The sequence below is a fragment of the Sphaeramia orbicularis genome, chromosome 5, assembly GCF_902148855.1.
Source record: "Sphaeramia orbicularis chromosome 5, fSphaOr1.1, whole genome shotgun sequence".
NCBI classification, from domain to species: Eukaryota; Metazoa; Chordata; class Actinopteri; order Kurtiformes; family Apogonidae; genus Sphaeramia; species Sphaeramia orbicularis.
The window spans coordinates 28,639,482-28,653,766 of record NC_043961.1 but is presented as its reverse complement, the minus strand read 5'-3'; the positions used below and the strand labels follow the sequence as shown (position 1 = coordinate 28,653,766).

Here is a 14,285-nt window from a genome sequence, read left to right as displayed (position 1 = left end):
GTGCAGTTCTCCTCTGGTCCATGCGGCGGGCGGACATTTCAGACTAATAATAGCCCCTCCACGGTGAACCGGAAACTGTTTTCAAAGGGTCAGCACTGAACATCACGCTCCCAACATGGCGGTGAATCTTACAGACCTCTCCCTGCCTCAATAGAGGGACTTAAAACCCAACTAGATCAGGTAGTGTTGTTACTTTGACCTCAGGTTTTATTCTCTTTTCATACATACACACTCTGATGACAGTTTTCTGGATAAAAACGGTACAGTGAGCCGATGCTATCTTGAGCCCAACGTTAGCATGTCATATCAAATCTGTGTTTAACGGTCTGCTCCTCATCTCATTTTAACAGTCGAACTATGTCCTATGTATTCATTGTTAAGTGTAAACACGTTTACCTTGGTAGTGGTTAAATGCAGTACTTTTCCCACACACGTCTGAATGCAGTATGCTTGTGCTGACTGGTTTGTATATATTTTCCAGGAGATTGAGTTCCTGACGTCTTCAATAGGCCAACTGAAGGTTGTCCAAACAAAGTATGTGGAAGCTAAAGACAGCCTGAATGTCCTGAACAAAAACAATAAGGGTGAGTAAATAACACATGGGTCTTAATAATCTACGTTTTATCAATGAATGCCTTTGAACATGATCTGTCCTTAAATAACTGACTGTTATGTATTAAAATGTGTCTTTTTCTCTTTATTTTCCTCTCCATACAGGCAAAGAATTGCTTGTGCCACTAACCAGTTCTGTATCCTTTGCATGACTGCCAGCAACCCACATTTCCCCATTTTTATGTAATATATATAAAATCATGCTTCTGATAAAGTATATATCTCGAAAGTAAGTATGTACTTGTCCTTAACATTATTTTCTCTAAGATGTATGTCCCTGGAACATTAAATGATGTGGAGCATGTTTTAGTTGATGTCGGCACTGGATATTATGTTGAAAAGGTAAGTATGTTTTCCTGAATAACTTTATAAATGATTTACTTTCATGTAACTGATGTGTTCTTGTTGAAATGTATTTATCATGTGCTTGTTTGTCTTAATAGAATGTGGAAGACTCAAAGTCATTCTTCAAACGCAAAATAGACTTCCTCACAAAGCAGATAGAGAAAATTCAGCCAGCACTTCAGGAAAAACATGCCATGAAACAAGGTAAACCCACTGAAGTTTTATTTGTGTATATTTCCTCACATTTTAATAAAAATAATCACTCTCAGGGTTTTTGTCATGGTAAGACATAGGTGTCATGCCCAGTCTGTTTTAGGTATTACCTAATGCAAATTAATTGAATAACTCAATGACTTTTCCTAGATCTAATGATTGCACATTGTAAGTCCAGGGTTTATGTTTTAGTTTAGGTTATTATTTAAGTTCATTTGTTCTAGCTTTTTCAGGTTCTGTACAGATAGTGTACGTTAATAGGTGGTTAAAATAGTGAAATATTTTTTGTGAAAATGTCATACTATTTTGCCTTTGTTTTAAATATAGGTATATGTGTATGTATACACAATTGAAGAACTTACTAATAAAATTACTACGCTACTTTCTTAAGTCGAAGGTAAATGTTAGGAATGCATGATTGCAAAATTCTTGGTCAATACTGATATTTAGACTGAGATTTTTGCCTATAGCTGATGTTTATTTTCAGTTTTTGTTAAATAACCCTCCCCACCCTCACTCCCCAGCAAAGAACATGAACAGGTGAACAATTTATGAAAAAATGTTTAATATAACACCTTAGACTGGTGGTTCCCAACCTTTTTTGGTTCATGAGTCATGACCATTTTAACATCACAAATTTCTGGCAACCCCAGATTTTCAAAACGGAGACATTTTTCTCTTGGAGATGTCTTGGTGGGGCCAGGTGGGCAAAAAAATCTTTCTATTCTCTGTTTGGCCTGGTTTTCTGACTGTGACTGTGTCCGGGCAGGTTGAAGCGTAGTAACGCATGCAGTCACGTGATCGGGTCAATCAAGATATGCCCTCTCAGATATTATATCCTGCATTTTATTTCAAGTTGATTTTTATTAGGAAAAGTGTGTGGTGTTTTAATTATAAAAAAAAAAAATATTGAATAATTAAAAAATATTTTTTTAATACCAATTTTTTATTTTATTTTTTTTAGCAATTACTAGAAATTTCAGGCGACCCCATTTGAATTCCAGGTGACCCCATGGTCGAAAATCACTGCCTTAGATAATCATCTGCCACTGCCATCAGTAACATTTTGTATGCATACAGCATCAGTGCATCCCTATTTAATGTGTTGTTTTTATTTTCTGTAGTCAGGGACTTTAAGAGACTGTACAGAAACTTACCCTTCCAGATTCAGGACAGGAGATGGATACCTATTACCTATAAACCTATTAACTTTATACCTTGTATTCTGTGTTACAGCTGTCATTGAAGTTATGAACATTAAGATCCAGCAACTACAACAGAGCCAACAGGCAGCACAACAGGCTGGGACTAATAAAGCCTGATGAGAACACTTGTGTGAACATTTCATTGATGGGGGGACATTTTGAATACATGTGCAAATAAGTACCTTTACTGTTGTAGGCTACAAACATCTGATTAAACGATGTTAAACTGAAAAGAACATGTTTGTATTTGTGTCTTAAATACATGTAGCAACCTTTTCAACATGACATTATATGTTAATTCCATTATCACAGTAAACCATTGTATTTAAATCATGTGCTTTTTGTTAATTTGATTAACATGGTGTCCCATTGTTTTCTATGGATGGATGGATCAAAATTTTATTGCTCCCACAGGGAAATTCGTGTCAAGGCAGCAACAGGATATTCAGCAAGAACATGTTCGTGCATAAGGTAAATACAAAAAAATAAAATACTGTAGGCTATATACATATTTCCATAAGATGTAGAATTGCAGTATGTCAGACAGTACAGGGGTGACTAACAGCTATACTAGAGAACATTTAAAATCAGTTAATTTCATTTCAAGCATAGAACTACAAATTAACAAAGTATCAGAAATATAAAAGAAATTGAGTGCAAAGAAAGCAGTCCATCGTGCTAAAAACGTTTCCTATGTACGACAAAAAAAAAAAAAAAAAATCTAGTGTTGCTATTATTATTACAATACACATTACACTGGCACAATACTGTCTTCTTTAGTAAGTTTAAAACATTTCACATCCTTACAGTTGACTTGGGTTTTTAAGTTTTCATTAAATACTGTTTGAACATTAACATATTTAAATGGATGAGTTTAACGTAATTATGCAAAGTTAGGTGAAGAATTTTATGGGAAAATATTCTGTCAAACTGGAAATCGAGTTGCATAAACATCATTAAGTCATCTCTGAAGGTAGTGAAGCTAATCTAGTCCGAGTCATCTGGTCTGTTCGAGGACTCACCGTCAGTCGTCGCTACACTGCGCTGTTCGCGTTCCTGTTGCCGGGGAATAAAGGCGGAGGTAGGCGGAGTAGAACCCGGTCCGACGGACGGTCGCAGGCAGAGGACACGGAGCTGTCACATGCTGGAGAAGCGCTGCATTCATGCTAATTGGCGGTGACAGGATCTGAGTGAAGGAAAGTCTTCAGTATAATGGAGAAGGCTTTTCAGTAAATACTGAGACGTACGTCAGTGATAACGGTCGGTGGTTTTTCGTAGTTCACCGTTTGTTCGGGACCTTCGGTCGCTTGAGTAACAGTTACCGGGGAGACGGTAGTTAAGTGAGGAGCCGACGACAGGACAAAGAAGAAGAGTGGACAGTACGAGTCAACAGGGTGGAACAAGTGAATTAACAGGATTAACACCAATTTGAGACGAAGACGCAATAAAAAGAAGACGAAGAAGGGTCAGCATGGTAAGTGACTGGGCCTGGTAACGGCCACGTTAGCTAACATGCGACAACCTGTTTGCGTCCTTCGGCTGGTTTCCTGACTCGTTCTCTGCTCAGTTAAAGGCTAAAGCTCTACATATTGTCATTATGCTTCAAATTGCAAGTTGCGTTCACGACTCAGACATTGCCCCCGAATCTTTACTACATTGTCAAAAGAAAAAAGTTGTCTATAATTTTAAAATGGTATTTGTCAAGGTTATCAGTACAAAGTTGGGCAAGTTCCTACTGTTCAGCTAGTAAACTAAGCTAAAGGCAGGTGTTGAAGCTGCTGGTGGGTTGCTAGTTAACATATGGTAGCAAACGACACGGCCATAATACAACCTACCGCTTCACCACGTCTATCAAAAGGGTCAGTTAGGAAATGAGGTTTGTCCATAAGTTTGAGAAAGTCGTGTAATTGCATTGTTGTTACATGTATAGTGAGGCGTATCTACTGGACGAGTGTGTTAAATGTTGCGCTAGCAGGTTACACAACAGTAGCTAAGTAGCTATTAAGTTTCTTCAAACAGGTCAAGATTGCCCCACATAAATGTTAACCTTTAAAGGACATCAGTGTGGGGCTGATGAAGTTGGTTAACCACAAACGTCTTTTATCTTGGTTTGCTCTTTCCATTTGTACTTTCAACGGCTCGTTAAATAGAAGCGCATGCTTGAGCTGCATGGTCGCGTCGGCGCCATGTGCTTTTTCATTCTGACTCCTAGAATCGGTACATGGCACTACTTAGTGCTCTCAGCCCCTGAACTGTCGGCGAAATTAAGAAAAATGTTTTAGGTGTCATACTGACATGTATGGTGTAAGTTAATACTGTGAGTTAATCATTCACGGATGTAAACTCATTGCGGTTCAGCTATGGATGACAGGTCAAAATGCCTTGTTCGAGTCACACCGTAGCTGGAGGTGGACTTGCGCCATGCATCTCCACATGTGACCGAGAGGCGGAGTGACAGCCAGGAGCGAACCAATCACAACCCCGGACCGTGATAGTGTAAAGCACAGATTGGAAAAGCTGGATTAAAGTGTTGCAAATAGGTCTTCGGATGCACTGTCTCCATTCATTGGATTAGTTAATATGTATTTAGGTATTCAAGTGGATTTCTGACGAGCTTAATTCTGGTCTCTTCAGAAATGACAGCGTATTAACGAAAAGACTTGCGTCGTGTAAAACTTCTAGACTGTTAATCTTTTTTCCACTCCCTATATGTAACATTTGGAATGGTTATTGTTTGTCCTGTTTCAATCAGATCTCACAAAAATATTTAACAGAGTAATCACTGTGGAGTGTGAAAATTGGACTTAAACAATTTTAACATGAGAGAAAAAGGTCCATTTATCTTCAGCGGTCTGTGATTATTTCATTGTAGTTTTGAACACAAATTTGTCAGCACTGTTGGGTTTCATACTGTAATACTGTTTATATACTCCACATGCCATGATGCATATGCTTCTAAATAAAAAATGGCAATATCACATAATGTTATTGTGCTTTTTTTGTACTGCAAGGTGTGTACTCTGGGTATTTTCTAAAATGCTTTTTATTCTGATAACTATGCAGGTCACTACAAAGGGAACAGGTCTGAACCCCAATGCCAAAGTTTGGCAGGAGATCCCTGTCCACCAAAATGATATGTCAGAGGGGACAGAAGTTTCACCTTGGCTGCAGACCTGCCCTCCTCTCAGTGGAATGACTGATGGTATGAATCTTTACAGCTACAGTACATCAACAGATGTTCTGTTGACATAGGTGTGAAGGTAGCTCAGACATGTGTTTGCATGTACAGAATATTTAATGACTTGCCAAGATTATCATTCAGACATGCTACATCTCATAACTTGTCCTTAAGGTTACGCAGTAACCACAAAGCTTGTTTAAAGCTTGGATACATTAATTATTTCACAACTGTTGTGTTACTGCTTGCCTCTTCTGTTAGGTTACGCAGATGTTTCCTCTTCAGTGGATAAGGCTTACAGCACTGAATATCCTGAGGGCTCCAACTATGACCATGTACCCACGGACTGCATTAAGAATGATATAGACTACCCTGACTTGGGGTATTTAGTCTTTGACCCACAATACAACACTGCCATAGAAGATGATGTTTCTAAGGAACAGCCAATGTCTGAAGAGAGTCTAAGAGAATCTCTGAAGAAACAACTCGAGTTCTGCTTTTCTAGGTAAGATGGATAGCATGTAAAGTCTTTTTTTATACACATAATTGCAACTTGTAAGTGTCAAATTCTTGTTCTTGAAACCTGTCACCCAGGTGTAAAAACATTCTGAAAAGTAAGGAGATTAGTAAGCTATTGTTTAAGAGGAACCTGTTTAAGACCAGAAAGCATATTTTGTTCCCAGCAATAAAATCAGTTGGTAATAGTAATGGTAGTTGTAATGTTTATGTAAACATGTCAATTTTCACCCCCCTATTCATGCTGATTTGATTTAAATTGTAGTTAAGTCCTTGTTGTGGATGTTTACAGGGAAAACCTATCTAAGGACCTGTACCTGATATCCCAAATGGACAGTGATCAGTTTGTGCCCATCTGGACCATTGCTTGCATGGAGGACATTAAATCCCTCACCACTGACATGGATCTCATTCTCGATGTACTCAAAGGTACTAATAATATGTCATGTTTCCCTTTATTTATAAGTGCCATCCTTTCCACCCACTAAAACATAGCAAAAGTGGCAAAAGATTAGATTGTGACAGCGCAACATGTGGTTCCATGAGTTTGTGATCTTAAGTTTTATAGGGTTTTTAGGAAGACACTTGAACTTAAGTTTTATCTCTTTTTGCAGCCTCTCCTATGGTCCAAGTGGATGAATCTGGTGAAAAGGTTCGACCGAATCACAGTCGCTGCATCATTATTCTGAGAGAGGTGCCAGAGACGACACCTGTTGAGGTAAGGGTACTGCTATAGTGAAAACGACATGTTCTGCTTTGTCATTTCACTTAAGTAAAGTTTTATTATTTTATTGCACTGATAAGCACTACTTGTCTCTGTGACCTTTATTATTGTGGACCAGATGGTAATTCATCACGTCATTTTATTCACAGGAAGTGGAGGCTCTTTTTAAGAGTGAAAATTGTCCAAAAAGTGTTGAGTGCTGAATTTGCACACAACAGCAACTGGTACATAACATTTCCAATTCCGCTAGGGATGCACTTAAGGGCAAGTCTCTTCACCTTTTCAAATATGCCATGAATTGCCATAATGTCTATTATTACTACATTTTTAATCGTAACCATTTGTTACTAATGCACATATTTGGTCTTGTTTTGCCAACAACAAATTGTTCTCATTGTCTTTATACCTCTTTATGACTGAACCATTTCACATGGCTTTGTATAGAGCATGCTACTATTTTAATAATACACGAATCCCCAATCTTATTGGTATGCATTTTACTCTGACAGTTGGAATCAGGTAAAAACCCTCAACCCTTTTCTGGGTGTAAGGTGTTTTACTCGAAATATCAATGAGTGATGGGGGAAAATGTATGAAAATGTTCTTTATAATCTGACAAGGAGAAAAGATTATATGGTGTTAATATTTGTAAATGTTTCATTCCTTTTTAGGCTTACAGATACCTCAGAGAGGAAGTTAAAATGTTTCAGGGAAAACCAATAATGGTAAGTTCTTAACCTAAAATATGTACCCAGTAAATGTACTGTATGTTTTATGCTACTACCACATTTTGAAGCCCATGCACACCGTGTGTTACCACAGGACTAGTGTAAGCTGACACTTCAGGCTAGTCTGTTGCCTAAGGCTGAGTAACCGAAGTGACTTGGGTTTTGTATATTGGAGATTTTAAGCTAGGTTTTTTAAAGTATTTTTTTTAGCTGCAGTATTTGAATTGTTGCACTTCGATATCTCCAGACAGACTGACTGCTGCGCCCTATCATAATGTGCCATTTACTTTTTTGTTTCAAGTATCTAAAAAAAAAAAGTGTTTTTTTTTTCCCAGGTGGACTTGGAGCTCTTTTGTTCAGTGTATTTTTATTACTGACATGTTAACAGGCTTGTCTAATCCCCAGTGATGATCAGTATCGCGCTTGGAAGGACCCATATGCACTGTGGCTGGCTGGGAGGAACTTTTATCTGTAACCCCTTCTTTAAATCTTGTCCTTACGTCTCTCCTTCATTTTCCTTCTCTGTCATACTATACCCCCCCTCCCTCTTCTCCCCCCTCCTAGTCAGTGCAATGTTTTATGGCCTAATGACCGTGAGATTATGAGATCTGAGGGGAATGGAAGAATGACCGTTATATATTTGTCACACATGTCTCAAAATTCCGCATATGAGCTTAACTGATTGTCTGCTTTCAAATATTATCTCCTGCAGGCCCGCATAAAGGCCATAAACACATTTTTCGGTAAAAGTGGTTTCCGCAGTGTCGAGTCTGGTGTGTATGGTCAGCATACCCAGCCACAGGCTCAGTTTGGCACCCCTGTCTACATGCAGCAGATGTATAGTCCTCAGCAGCAGTACCCAGTGTATCCTGTGGTGTCCCCCACCTGGAGCCCCTCGCCCATGCCTTACTTTGAAACGCCACTGGTGAGAACCTCTGCTTAAAACTCTTCAGTGTTTATTACAGATGTTTTAATTATGGGTGAATTCTGGGAATGCAATGATGATATCACCTGTCTACAAATAACACGCCACTCTCTGACAGTGGCTGAAGTGCATCTGTGCTTACGCAGATTGAAAAACTCTAAAATGGTTCTTTTTTTTTTTTTCTTGTCTTCCCTGCAGAGGAGGGGTACTAAATATTGTAATAGTAAAGTAGACTAAAAGAAAAGTATTGGCTGTTGGCCAATTAGGTTTTACAAAACACTGGTACCAATGCCTGGATATTTGCTTGGATGCATCTCAAAAAAGAAATGTGAGCATATTGATAACTTGCATGTGATAATTAAATTGAATTATATAGTGTTTAGATAACAGCTTGCGTCAGGACAGTTAATATGTTGTAAATCTGCGTTGTGTTTGTGTGTTGTCAGGCACCTTTCCCTAATGGCGGATTTGTGAATGGTTACAGCAGTCCGGGGAACTACAAAGCAAACCCGAGCTCTGTAAATGCTCAACGACCAGTGAGGAGCCGGTAGGTGTTATTAAATGGATCTCTATCTGTTCCTCTGCTGACATAACCTGTGTATATGTTACAGTGTGTAATCTGGTGTTAGGCCTGTAACAGTACACATACCGAACCAAACCGTTTTGGTACACACCTGTTCGGTTCAGTACACAGCTGTACCGAAATGGCACAGTATGATGAGAAAAAGAAAAAGGAACGAAAGACGTCGTTTGATGTGGAACCTTAAATCCACGCAAGTTTCACACGGACATCTGGAAGGACGCACACATTGACCCGAAATATGAAATAGCAGCTGATTTAAGATAAGAAAAAACAACAAATATGATGTGAACCTGGAAGGAAGAGACTGAAGACCCTCCACCATCAGTACAGTTCAGTTTGGATCAGTTCAGGTTCAGGTGAAAGACAACAACGATGAAAGAGACGTTAATAAGACGGACATTGTTTGGCCCCTATGAACTACGGTAGTTCTAAAACACTTACACTAGCTCTGTGTGCGTCTGTCTGTCTGTCTGTCTGTCACGCACGCTGTATAATGAGGAATATAACAACGTTGAAACGTATTAAAGTTTCACTTCATTTTCACGACAGCGGTCGTTACGTTAGTTATGGACCAAGCCCTCAGGTATATAAATGCGCACGCCCCACCCCCCCACCCCCCCCCCCCCCCGGCTCCGACAAAAAAAAAAAAAAATCCCCGTGCACACAGGCACACACAATACACACAATGTCCTAAACAGTTTGTTCTCTGTCCTAAAATAAATAATTTGGTTCATTGTGTTGTCAAAGATTCTCTTCAGTTTGTTTAAACATAATACAGTTTTCCTCTTCTTAATGTTGCACTTCATAGGAATTTTTATTAGGTATTTTTATTATTTATTATTTATTTGTATTGTTTAATGTATGTTGTTATTTTTATGCAGAATGGAACTGACCAAACTGTGATTAGATTTTTCTTGTTTGTTCGAAACTACTTCAGGGAAAAGCGCAATACTAATGTTTAAAACACATTTAGTATATTAATAATTTATTTTCTATTTGATTTGGTAGCAGCAGAATTATATTATTCTGTTTTTCTATATTCTATTGTCTCCAAAAATTGGGGAGAAAAATGTTAAAAAATTCATAAATGCATTAATAGACATTTGAGGGGTTTTCTTTCTTCCCGTACCGAACCGAAAAAAAAACGAACCGTGGCTTGAAAACCGAAAACATACCGAACCGAAAAATTTTGTGTACTGTTACAGGCCTATCTGGTATCATTGATATTTTCTTTTGATGTGTAGAAACAATGTAAAGGGTCACCCTAGACCTGGTGAGGTGCCTCCAGGGAGCCTGGTGGATGCCCTGTCTGGTCCCTTGAGTCCGCAGCCCCCCCACATGTCCGGATCACCTTCTGGCTCTACCTCAGAGTCAGTTTCTCTGCACTCCTTCAACCATAAGGACATTTCTCCACAGATCACCGCTCCTTATGGAGATCTGAGCACAAGTGGACGTGGCAGGTGAGTGACTTCTCTCATTTAAGATGAAAATTTATGACCAAAAGGTGACAAGGGCAATGTAATTGTCACCTTATATGTGCTGTGGTTAATTATACACTCCTTATCAAAGTAATGTTGTTAAATGTAATGTTAACAAGTGTGTTTATTGTAGGAGAACTAACCATAGCGGAATGAGAAGAAAAAGAGAAGATGAGCCTACTGCGGTTAGTTTTTATTCTTTTAACCTTTCTGCTTGAAATATAATGGAAATTTCCCACAAAAGTAAGCCTCTACCCTCTGGTGTAGAGCTAGTGGTCCACTTAGTATTTCCTAGTCAAAAGTTGTCTGATGATACATTGTTCCATTGCTAAATTTATAATTCACTGAATTTAATATGCAGAGACCTGTCCCTGCAGTAGAAGGTTAAAGCACCTCCACCAAACTTTTGACCTGGCATCTTCCAATTTCCTCCATTGCCGGGGTGCGTGGTCACTGTGAAAGGGGAACTACGCCAGAGATGCGTCTTTCTGATGTAGTGCGTGGCCTAAGGGCGACTAACAAGGTGAACAATTTACACTATAATAACCTACTACTCCTCTGTAGCTGGATTGTTTTAACAGGTCTTTGTGTAGTCACATTTTAAAATCCTATTGTTTTTTTCCTCTTAGGCTATGAGCCAAGAGGTTAAAGAGACTCAGAATGCAAATGTCTCAGATTCTGAGAGCCAGCCTGATTCTGTGGTCCCAGTTGTTCAACCCACTCTAGTAACACACAAATGTGGTGCCATCATCTGCAAGGTAGAGATGCTTCATGTTAATTTATTTGCTATTTTAAAACTATATAGATGGAAAATTATGTTTCCTTTTTTTTTTTTTATTCATACAGTTTTTGTGAGCAAGGAAAGAAGAGGATAGAGCTGAATCTTCCTGTTCTCAAGGGAAACGCCTCCTCGCCACCACAGGCTCTCTCTACAACAGTTTCACAGGACAACACCTCCACCTGCAGCCAGGTCTGATCCAACTGCCACATCTTCCACCTCAGAACCAGTAAGGCCTGCTAGCCTTACTTTAATTGTCACATAAGCTCACAGAAAACATACTTTTGAAGCTCTTTACTGACTCATTAGTCATTTTAAGACCTGCCAACTTTTGTTTTTGTATTATAGCAATTTTCATAGCAATGTACAATGCAGAACTTGATAGTGTTCAGTCTATCTGTCCATCCACCCCTCTGTTTGCCATTTTTATTTCCAAAGCAGAACTGGAAAACCATTTTTAATATTGTTTCACTAACCTTGGCTATGTGTTACTTTGTAACTGAGAATAAATAGTATTAATTTTTCATGCTAATTTATATACCCTTTATCTTTTCAATCCTGCCCTTTATTCTCAGGAGCAAAGAAAGCTCAGCTATGCAGAGGTGTGCCAGCGACTTGCCAAGGACCCACCACCCACACCAACGCCCTCTTCCTCCCCCTCCTCAACAATCAGCCAACCCCTGCAGGAGCTCAAGGTCAACAGGGTTGAGGAGCCTCGCCATAACAACAAGCACACAACGGACAAATCAGAAAAACACAGAGATGGACGTCGGCCTTTACGTTCCTTCAGAGGGTCAAATGGCCCCAGACAGAGCCGGGTTTGGGGGGCAAAAGATTCGGGAACGTCAGAGAGGCCTGAATAGCGGCCAAACCCCAATTTTTATCACAGAGGGAAGCCAGACGAAGTGGCAAGGAACAGAACATTTCCCCAGGTCCCCAAAGTAAAGGGGGGGACCCAATAAAATATGAACTTGAAGTGATGGAGACAATGTATATGTAAATATATAATGTATTTTATGTATATAAGCAGATGATTATATTTCATTTGAGTGACAAAGAAACTATGTTTTTGAGATTGTTTCCCTTGCATACAGACTTGCATTTTTAGGGTGAATTTAAAAAAAAAACCTTGATCTATGATTACTTATATTGTCAAAAGTTGACGCAGGCATTATTTTTGAGAGCGCGTAGCAATTTTTGGTTGAGAGACAAGTTCTGATGTTTCATATCTGAAATACTGTATGAGGTAGATGAGTAAAATATTCAGGCAGTTTAAGCATCCTGAACTATAATATCTAATTATCTTTCTTTAGGTGGCTGGTGCATGAGATTCAGGCCAGTGTATTTTTTTGAGAATCAAGAGAAAAATGAAAAGGAAGCTGATTAATCCATGGCAGAAAAGAAGTCGTGGTTTTGTGGTAAAACTACAGAAGTGATTATTTTTGGTGGTGGAACTGATGTTCAAACTTCATTTCCATGGCTTTGGGATGTAATTTAAAACTGATGCTGGTCATTTTAGAAGTCATTTGGACTGATTGTGGATCTCATTGTGAAATGGTGATAATGCTGTTCTAGATGTGTTACGTAGATGATAATTTATGTCACCTTTGCAGAACTTGGACTCCAGATAAAGACATGCATATCTGACATGCTCCAGTCTGTAATTTCAAAGAACAAGTTAAAAATATGTAACTATTTTTAGTTACAGTAAGGATTTTAGAGTAAACTTAATCTGCTTTTTTTATCGGTTTTAAGTAGCTTCTTTGTGTGAAGTTTAGACATAGATGATGTGAGGAAACCATGGGATGATTATTTTTTATTTGATCACAGTAGCTGTTCATTGTTGGGTACCACAGCCAGTGTCTCCATTTAACTGTATTATCTGTTTTTAATTGGACACAAGACTTCAGATTCATGTTCTTTGATGTAAAACTAAATGGGAGCTTGATGATTTTTTTTTTTTTTTTTTGGGGGGGGGGGGGTTGTAGCATTTCTTGTGTTTATACAGTTTTATTTTTTTATATGGTTCAATAATGTACTTGCTTCCCCTCCTCTTTGATGGTTTTGTTTTTAACATTCTGTCCATGAATATGTGTTTCTGTACAATATGTAAGTAGCTGTGTAGGCTGATCTGAGAAATTCTATTGGTCTCTTAGTTGTGTTCTACGTGTACTCACAGAGTTGAGTCCGCATCTGTACAGCCACTCATGGCTCAACATTGAGCAGTGCATAATAGTGACTGTAAATACACTGTGCTTTGATCATATGTCTTTTAATCATGGAAAATGGATAGTGGAGTCCAAATTGCTGAGCATGTGCTTAACCGTGTATGATTTGTGATTTCTTTCATATGCATAATCTCTGATGTGTTGAAAGAATGAGTTAGAAAAAAGTAATTACTGCTTTTTGTGCATTAGTCAGTTTAAACACTTTACCTTAGATAAATATTTAAGTACTCCTTACCGTATAGGGCATTTCCTTTGGTGTACAATATTTTAGTTTGGTTCACTCTCATTTTATGCAGTGTCTGTTTTCTGACAATATTAATTAAGATGAATAAGCAGACTGATTCTGCTGTGGAGTGCATGGAACAGTTTTCTCAATCCAAACCTCCAGTGCCTTCACTATTCGAGTATAAAAGGTACAAGGACATCAGTTTATCACTGAGTAAGACTTGGTAGAAATCACTTTATGACTGATACTAGTAGATGAGTGCACAGTTTATTGTAGATGCATCTGTGGGCTGGTTGAAATGGGACTAAATGTGTGTGTGCATGCTTTGTTCCTGTCTAATGTGTGTATTGTATAATTGACTGTTGGCTGCCTTTGTAATTTCAGAAAAATCTCAATCACTGTCACAAGAAAAAAATGGAAATTTTATCCATTGTAGACCACTGGTTTATCACTTCATTATTACTGAGCTGAGCTATGAAATTAAAGATTTATTTTAAACAGACTTTACTCATATTTGTGTATGGCATAAAAGCAGTTGCACATACA

General features: G+C 38.5%; 2 protein-coding genes across 2 annotated transcripts; both read left to right on the top strand.

Moving 5' to 3' along the window:
* The first annotated feature begins 115 nt into the window (after nucleotides 1-115).
* Nucleotides 116-2,708, top strand: pfdn5 (prefoldin 5). The gene is given in 7 exon segments (XM_030134318.1): nucleotides 116-149; nucleotides 152-180; nucleotides 482-584; nucleotides 718-749; nucleotides 880-954; nucleotides 1,056-1,161; nucleotides 2,407-2,708. Coding segments are annotated over 7 exon segments (465 nt in total). The 3' UTR covers nucleotides 2,493-2,708.
* A 2,724-nt stretch (nucleotides 2,709-5,432) lies between these two features.
* LOC115419504 (la-related protein 4) lies at nucleotides 5,433-14,241 on the top strand. Its single transcript, XM_075353474.1, is given in 17 exon segments — nucleotides 5,433-5,577; nucleotides 5,815-6,058; nucleotides 6,362-6,498; nucleotides 6,684-6,787; nucleotides 6,943-6,978; nucleotides 6,980-7,057; nucleotides 7,465-7,518; nucleotides 8,234-8,446; nucleotides 8,893-8,993; nucleotides 10,274-10,489; nucleotides 10,641-10,692; nucleotides 10,869-10,889; nucleotides 10,891-10,969; nucleotides 10,972-11,030; nucleotides 11,137-11,265; nucleotides 11,354-11,514; nucleotides 11,861-14,241. Coding segments are annotated over 16 exon segments (1,677 nt in total). The 3' UTR covers nucleotides 11,363-11,514; nucleotides 11,861-14,241.
* Nucleotides 14,242-14,285: the final 44 nt, after the last annotated feature.